At 26.9% G+C, this 9,690-nt stretch overlaps 1 protein-coding gene across 1 annotated transcript; it reads right to left on the bottom strand.

Annotated features, from left to right (window-relative positions):
* Nucleotides 1-3,540: 3,540 nt before the first annotated feature.
* LOC121127707 (putative carbonic anhydrase 5) lies at nucleotides 3,541-4,687 on the bottom strand. Its single transcript, XM_040723142.1, has 4 exons — nucleotides 4,588-4,687; nucleotides 4,342-4,418; nucleotides 3,740-4,279; nucleotides 3,541-3,681 (listed from the first exon to the last, which is right to left on the bottom strand). Exons 1-4 carry the CDS (start codon nucleotides 4,685-4,687, stop codon nucleotides 3,541-3,543), a joined length of 858 nt encoding a protein of 285 aa, XP_040579076.1.
* Nucleotides 4,688-9,690: the final 5,003 nt, after the last annotated feature.

The following is a 9,690-nucleotide window of genomic DNA, read 5'->3' on the forward strand; positions in this document are numbered from 1 at the left end:
ACGGCACTTATTTGATTCCCAAAATTTGCATAAAGTAAAGCTTATTTCTTAAAAGTTGTTATCGAAATTAAAATTTAATGTTTTTACTTTAAGAATAAAAAATTTAAAGGACGTAATTATTATCATCATTCAACAGTTAATCATGTAATTAAATACATATTTTTTTGGGAGTTATTTTAAGACACAGTTGACGAACAACATCTTAAAAAGGATGTTTTAAAGGGTTAAAGACAAAGAAGGAAGAAGTCACAGATCCTGGATCATGAAGTCTATATTGAAAAGACTAATTATTAATACTCAGGATCCTAGTGGAACCTTTTAGAAATGTAAGAAACTTATTCGATAGAAGAAAATATTTTCTTCAGTAAAAACTAAAAAAATTGAACTTATAAAATAAAGACATAAAGAAACGGCGAATATATCATGCAGCAAAATCTTAAAGAGATAGAAAGATATGCAGAAAAAATACCAAGAAACTATTTAGTTATTTTCCAAGAATTGAAATCATTTAACGATCAATATTAGTTCATTTAATATAAAGTAGTTTCCATCTTAAATTTACTTGCATAATTTTATATTTTTGTCTGTTGTAGACCAGTTTCAGAAAATAAAACATTGGCATACATATCAGATACGTCAATCAAAAGAAACATATCGTTTTAGGGAGAGGTTTCCAATAAAAATAATGAGTTTACGGCAAATGAGATTTTGGAAAGAACTTATTTTAAAGAAAAGATAAATTGTCCATAGGGATATTGACAATTCTTCCTAGACGTAAATTACCCTACAAATTCTGTTTTCCTTGTTGCCACACTTGTAAAATGGTGATAATGTTAATAAAATAAAAACTTCTTCACATAAATTTCCATCATCAAACATGGAAATTCTTAATAAATGGAAATCTGATATGCTAATAAATTAGATACCTGGTACAAAATACTATATATTTATTTTAGTGATATCTGATGAGTGTTTATTTAATTTGTTACTATTGTTGCTTATATAGATAGTAAATCCGTTAATAGCTCTAAAAAAGTTGTTTGCTCTCTTCATTTCGAACATGAAGATTTTGAAACAAAAATTATATGGAGAACTAAAAAGGCATATCTTAAGAAAAAGGGCTATTGTGAATATTAAAATTATCTACTCATCATGAATTTTTTATATCCTGGAATTCCCTTTCCGAATTAAGGAGTCCACTCTACGCTCTTATGCATACTTGTAGTTTTTCTTAAAAGAATATTCATCACGTCGTTCCTCGTAGAATACAGAGTTCTGAATAAGACTAAGAGCATCTCTTGAGATGGATGATCAAGTTAGAAGTATCTTCCTTTGGTCCTAATTCTTGGAGACCAAAAAAAGTCCACTTCTTCAGGTATTCAGGAATGAAGAATTATTATAGGTTTTAAAAATTGTGAAAGTAAAATTGCATTTCAATTTGAAATTGTAGTATATTTTAGTTTTATGGCTATTACTTCTCATTGTTGTAGTACCTAATTATTAATAATATATTTCACATCTAGAGTATTTTATCTGAATCAGAAAGTAAATGGATCCTGTCATAGATTCAACTGTTGAATATCTTAATTGTTCTATATGGATGGAGATATTCCTACTAAAGAGTCGACTCCACTTTACTATAAAGTTTTTGTTTTTTTTGGTATTCTTCTTCGGCTAAATTTTTATCCTGTTATACTTCTGTCGGTATTGGAATTCGAGCATCTCTTGTTGAGAATAAATAATCTCGGGTCTCTTCTTTTGTCCTAATTCATAAATTTAATTAATGAAGATCAACCTAAGCAAATGAAAAACACTTTTATATCTATAATTTGTCTCTCCATTTACTCAAATATTTTTGCATGTTATTTTTAATATATTTAAATTCTATAATTGTAGCTAATGTATCCTATTCATGTTCGGATAACACCTAACATTTCACATAAATATAATTACATATGTCATATCAAGTCTTTTATTTTATTCAATTATAATTGTAGTGTCTCGAAGAGGATGTATGACTTGACATTAACCAATTCAGCATACATATTTTATCAATTACTAATAAATATAACTTTTAACTTTTTTCAATAATCTTTTTATTTTGAGTTAATAGGTAAGAAAAATTTATAATATGAAGACAAGGATATTTCAGATACACTAGTAACAACACGAAATATAATTTTGAAAAAAGTAGATATATTTGAATATACATATATATTTTTATTTCATAATTTAAGCTAAAAAATTTCTTTTATTACATTTTTTCGTATTTCAGTCTCACTACAATCTCTTTTTATGCTCCAGCAATAGTCTGCAAATTCAGTTATTTAATCCATGAAATCGACTCCCCCGTGCCTTTATTGTAGAGCTTAAAAAATTGTAGGAAAAAAAATTGTGAACCTTTCGTTTAGATAGACTATAATTGGTCTTACTTTAAATACTTTGTCATTCTTATTATCTTAGATCTTAGCATCAAAGTTAAGATTTGGAAGTATTATTTATAACGACGTGAATGTTGGTGTCAGAAGTGAATGCAGCATCTTTGCATTATGAAGCTAATAATATCTTCATTAGCTATAAAATAAGTATCAGAGCCCTTCAATAAATTGTCAAGGTCCTCTTCATCAGCACTGTTGTTCATAAAGGCTAGAATGAATATATATCAGTTTTGTTTATAAATTTATCCGTCATATTAACCTTGTATCGACCCAGTTTGTATCTATTTTCGAAAGAATCAGCTAGCAAAACCTAGAGAGACGATAATGGTCTGTCTTTTATAAGATTTACCCCTCAGTTAAGATATGCAAATGAGATAAGCAAATGGAGATATTTTGATGTTTCATAGTCAATATTGGGCAACATTCACATCGCTTCTATTATTATCATAATTAATAGCAATTATACTTTTAATTATTATATTTTTTGTTGCATAGGCTCAATTTGTAAGGAAACGGTGAAATTTTTAGTGCTTCACATGCAATATTGGGCAACATCTACATTTCTTTAATAATTATCACAAATAATAGCAATTATACTAGTCATTATTATATTTTTTCTTAAAGTTTTGTTCATACAATTACAAAATTAATCTATCTGAACAACTGAACATAATTTTTCAAGATTACATCCAATAATTTAATAAGAAATATATCTCCCATCATATTCATATTCTTACATCCAAATGCTACTTATACTGGCGAAAGGCTATGTACCTTCTAGCGGATTCCTAGGGATATTTTGAGATTTTTTTATGCATATAATTATCTTACATGAGTCATATATACGTATAAGCTGTATCACAAAATGGTTTCTAACTGTCTCAAATAATTATGGCCTGTAATGGGTTAATAAAAATTTCATAGGGGAAGAAAAAAAGACAAAAGAGAATATTGAAATAATACCAAACTGTGCTTATAAACATGTAATATGTATTTAAAAATATATTAAGGACATCTTTTCAAGGGAAAAGTTATATAATTTTTATTATATTTTAAGGATATATTTGAATTCCTATATATATTTTGTAAAAAAAAAAATATTCTATATCATTTTATCAGAGTAGAAATCTACTTTTCTGTCATTTAAATTTTGGATGTCACGATAATTATTAACAAGAGGCTTTTTTCCACCTATAAGTTTCCTAAATTCACCCAATTGTGCTGATGACATCATATGCGTTTTCTAATAAAAATAAAAGGACAATTTTAATTTACAAAATCATCTTGGAAAAAAAACTCGCCTTAAATACAGTCCATGCCACAACTTCATTGCATCTGGGAGTTGTCAGTGATCCTTCATATGAAAAAAATGTATTCAGGTCAGTGGGTAATAATTTTTCCAATGCTAAACCCTTGACATATACTTTAGTTCCTTCAGATTGGATATTTTTAAGCTTATAAATTAATGGATCTAAATCAGTTATAGTACAGGGAATAATGTCAAAAAATACTCCAAGAACAGCTAAATTATCGGATTTGTTTGCTACACTCAAAGCTTCTTCAATTGTGGCCCCATATTTTGTGTTAAAGTGAACCAAATGTGCTTCAATAGGATATTGGAATCCGTCTATTATGTGCTCAGAACCATATTTGTCCATATCACCCCAATGAAAATGAAGCTGTGCAAATTTATAAGTATCGTTTGAGAGATGAGAACTTGTTATTGTCGGTACATTTATAGAGCAATTTTTAAGAGTAAGTTTTGCTGTTTTGCCAGTATTTTTCATAGAGAAACTGTGTGCAACTTCATAGTTTTTAAATGTAATGGGACGTCCAGGTTTCTGGTTTATAAAATATGCATATGTTGGAATATTTTTTCCCTCATTAATTTCATGGGACTTACCAGAACGGTTGAGCTCTCCGCTAGATTGATTGGTGATTGCTTCATGCCGGAATTGCATATTTCTAACAGATTTGATTCTTAAATGAAATTTTTGACTTGTAAAATAATTTTGAAAACTTGGCGAACAATCATTTCATTTCAAAATAATGACAAATTGAATGAAAATAAACTGTTCAAAATTATTTTTATGTGTCTATAAAATATTAAAAAGTAAATGAGTAAATATTGATAGTAATTTTATCTTACCAAAAGAGTTCCAATATTCTTTATTCGGAGAGTTTTGTTGGGAAACTGATTCTCTAAAAGCGATTGTTAGGCAAATTAGAATAGTATTTGACAATTTCATTTTAATATCAATGTGATCTTTTTGAATGTATGATGGACTTATATAAGGTATTTAAATTAGTAGATCCTTCGCACAATTGTTGATTCTAAAATCATCACAAGTGCAAACTTATTTACAATCTCATATAGTGACTTCAGATGTCGCTACATGTACGTTAATCCCATAGATAATATATAGAGGGACGAAATTTGTTCTGGGGAGGCTGTTGTCGACTTAAGTTAACGTCAGCTGCTGTTGGGGATTTATTTGAAAAAAATTTATAAAAAATTTTTTTTTTCTTGATTTAAAAAAATATTCAGATAAATGTATTTAATACATCAAGGGAACACAACATTTGACGTCATCATAAGCGACACCAGCACCCTTAAGCAATATATACTTATCTATACAAAGGGAGACTTATATCTTATTTTCATATTATACGCGAACAGTTTTTTATATTAATATGGAGAAAAAACAGGAGAAGATCTATCTACACAATGTATTGCTACATTTGTTGTATTAACAAATACGGTAGACTACTACTGGTGGGATTGTAATATGGAAAGACTGCATTTAAGTCATTCATGAATATTATACAATATTTTTTCTTGAGAGAGGAGATATACATCATTTTTTTTTTTTAAATTAAATATATTTTTGTAATAAATGTGTAATTTATTTTGTAATCATATCTTAATTTATCAACTATCATGAATATAATTAATATAGAGTTTAGTGTAACTCTCTTGCTATCAAAACTGAATATGATATCGTGAATTCGCCACTTATTTCTTGTAGTTTTGATTATTTTCTTTTAGGAACCTATATTATAGAAATATTTGAAGGTATTTGGAAAATCAAATTTTCTAAAGCATACCTACTTTTATATTGGTTGACCCGTTTGTAATACAGACCAAAAATGTTCTACAATTGATAATAGTAATGAATTTTAGATCTTTTATCATCTGACTACTATCATAATAATTAAAAAGTATTTGTTTGTCAGAAATAAATTTGAAGGAATCTTTAAGATAAAAATATAACAGTGAACTCGTAAATAGGAAATTTAAATTTTGAATAACATCTTTGATAATCTATTTTTTTATTATTTTTCTTAACAATACTGCAACAATCATCTTATTATTCTGTTAGATTTTAACTATTGTCTTCCATAAATTAACTTAGCTAGTTTGGCAAACATTTATTAATTATATCTAACTAATTTATTTGTCAGGATATCTTAGATATTTACAAGAATATTATGATGACATGAAATTTAGTGGCTCAGAAAAGGACCTTAATATGCATAGGAATTAGAACGACATTCAAATATTCAATATAAGTCTACAAAAGTTAAGAGATCATTTTTTGTTTAACCAAGAGATCCTTCTTCACAGTCATTTATAACTATTTTTAAGTAATAATAAAATGAAATATGCTTTGCAAATAAAAATATCGAAAATATTATAAATATCTTTATAGAGTCTATTGTCATCTTCTACTGTCACACGTAGTAACTGAATCAGGAATAAGCAAGAAGTGCACAAGTTATATAATAACTTATATAAAGTAAATCACGAATTCCACCTCAGAAATGGAATTGATAGGAGTCACTTATGTGTAGTATACAATTATTCACTATTTAAGTGCATTTAAGGAGATGAGATCCATCTCTTGAGGCACAAAGAACCAAGACTCCTAGAAAAAAAAAAACCTATTTGAATATTCCATTTTGATATTTATTACCTATGACTTATAGCATCATTTTTTTTTTCAATTTCACGGATCTGGAATTCTTTTGAGTCCAAATTATTCTAAAAATCTAATATACTTTTTATCTCCCAAAATGACGAGCAAAGGATTTGATAGGACAAAATAACGTATGTACATTTTACCCGTTATACGTATATAATTAATGTACATATAATGTGTCACATATGTTTCACCCCTGACTGGTACTATTTTCTATAAACAAGTAGCTGTTTCCTCTATTTTCAAGAAAAAAATATATTTATGACAAGATTAAATTAATTTACTACGTGACAATCATTATCTATTAAAAAAAATTGAGAAAGTTAAGTATTCAATAACTATTTTTTCTATTGCGGGAGGAACTTTTAACATGTTAGTTGAAATTTAAGAAACATTTTAAAGAGAAAAGGTCAAGTAATCCAATAGCAATTGAAAATAACCTAAGAAATAATTATGTTAAAAAATAAAGAAATGATCTTCATATTCACCATCTTATTTAATTTATTTTTTCATTAGCAAAAAATAGATATTTCTTTGATAAAAAATAATCATAATAAGTAATATGATCTTATAATTTATTTATCTAAGATTGTAAAAAGATTTTTTCCCATCTCACATAACTCAAACTAAGAAGGATATTTTTTTTCTAACTATGCATTATAAAAGTAGATTTAATAAATACGCAAAAAAAACATATATCTAGTGAGAAATTAATGTACATAATTAAAAATATATATTTATATTATTGAATATGCATTATACATATTTGTACAAAATTTTAATAGTTTCTATATTTATTCCTCAAAATGTTTGTTTACAGTATATTACAATGATTGTTCTTTATAGGTGTCATAATTAAATTACTTAAATTTAAATTAGATTAAATATTCAATCATATATTATTATTTTGTTATTTATCATGAATACTAACCAACATAAATATACATCTTAATGTTTTTTATTAAGTGAATGAATCAATACAATATATATATATATAGATAAATAAGGTTTCAATTACTTGATTTACACAAAATGTACCAATTTAAAACTATTTCATAACACCAAATCTGACGGCATAAATTTTATCTATTTTATAAATTTTTATTTACAGAGTGAGTTTTTTTTTTCTTCTTTTCTCATCACCATCGAGTATATAAGGAAAAAAGGGAGTATAATATACAAAATACTGTAAAATATGAATGAAATATCGCAGGTGTAAACACTAGCGATATTTCATTCATATTAAAAAAGAAAAAAAAATTTGAGATAATGAATGGAACTTTAGATGAGGTTCTGAGCTAAAGTACTCCTTGGCTCTTCATTTTTTTCTTTCTCAATCTGTTATTATTATTTATTCGTGAGAGTAGAATGTCAAAGTATTGAGTGAGTAGCTACATGTGAGTGTTATCATGAAAAACGGAGGGTAGCACCAAGGATTCACATTAAATTAAATAGTGTATTTGTTTATTAGCTTTTGATATTTCTTCTTCTTTTCTCTTAATCAGAGCTCTGAACGTTCATGGGGTGTATTAGAATTATCAGCTTTTAAGCTTATAACAATACCTAAAAATTATTCAATAATAGTTCCGTAGTTGGGAAGAAATGCTGATTTTGTGCTTTTTTCTGTCGATTTAGGAAATAAATTGAATGAGACAACATTGGTAACGACATAATATATATATATATTTATTTGTCTAACCACATTTCAACGATTTAAAGTTACATTTAAGAGATTTTAAATATTTTTTTGCAAAAGCTCTGAAGAATATGAAATAAATTATAACTCAGTTTATTAATACGGTAGACTACTATTAATTACGTTTTAACTTTTAACTGAAAAAGCCTTTGCATGTTCAAAATAATAGTCGAAGGAATGAATAAAAAAAATCATTTTACTGTTACATTTAACTATTGTTAAAATAAAACAACTTCTAAAGCTCATATGGTAAACATTTATTTGGTGGCCCATATTATTTTTTTTTAAGGAGTGAGAGGAAAATCACAATGACAATGGTCAATGCTATTTCTTCGTAATGTTTTGGTACGGGCTAGCAATATAATGTGGCGTCTTTATGATATATATATTATTATGATTTTTTTAAAGGTTATAAACTTTTCATAGCATACCAATATATATGTATGAAAAAAAATGTCTAAATGATAAATCCATCTTCTTTTTTTTTTCAAATCTAAATTTGTGAATTTATTTTGCAAAAAACTGATGTATACACATTTTTCAAAAAGTCGTTAATAGCATTTATTAGCATTGTAAATGGAAAACAAACCTACCAAGATTTGTTTGTACTTGGAAAACCAAAAAAGTAATGGAAAATAATGTTATCAAAAAACTAACCCCAAATAACTGGTTTAGTTATGCATATATGTAATAAAATGTTCCAAAAAATTGAAAATACTATTTTGGTATAGTTTGAATTTATAATTTTATGTCCAAAATACATCTTTTTTAGGTATTTCTTTTTAAAAATTAAGGTTTGATAGAAAAATCTAAAAAATTATTCATACAATGACAGATATTTCTGTTAAACCTCAATTTTTATGTGTTTTATTTATGTGCAAACGAATTTTCAGACAATTTTTTAAAAACTTCACTTTATGTAGGAATCCAATATTTCATTGAAAATTCATTTTTTTGTACCTGGAAAAAACGAAACTGCAATTTTCATGATTTCTTTTTTTGTCAATAACTTTTTTAATTTTGAATAAATTTAGAAAACGTTATTGTTCGTATATTTGCTTTTTAAGACGCCAGTAACTTTTTGATTTATAACACAACCCCTTATATAGTCTTTTTGAGCTACAAAAAGAAGTGTTTGTGCTTTAGGTAAAGAATAATTCCCCATATATCAGCCCAAAAAAATTGGCACTCTCGTTTCAGCCTGACCAGGTTCAAAAGAGGTACCCGTGCAATGTTTCAGCCCCCTAGGCTCAACGCCGAGGGAATCCATAAAGGGCATACACCCAAACTTGTATATATATACACATTATTATCTTCCACTTGTTCTTCAATGACAGAAGTAATGACGTTGTAGATAAATCAGTCATGAGTATGAAGTATCCAGGTTATGTAATTATCCAGATAAGCCGTACATCATAAATTTCACCTTTGGAATGGAATTGATATGAGTTATGTTCATCAAGGAAAACTAAAGACTCTATTTTTATTAAATAGTTTTTTAGAAAAGGAGACAAAGCAGAGTTGACTTGAGAATTTATATTAAGGAGCTATGGATACGGATGAGAATTCCCTC

This window comes from Lepeophtheirus salmonis, chromosome 13 (genome assembly GCF_016086655.4).
Source record: "Lepeophtheirus salmonis chromosome 13, UVic_Lsal_1.4, whole genome shotgun sequence".
NCBI classification, from domain to species: domain Eukaryota; kingdom Metazoa; phylum Arthropoda; class Copepoda; order Siphonostomatoida; family Caligidae; genus Lepeophtheirus; species Lepeophtheirus salmonis.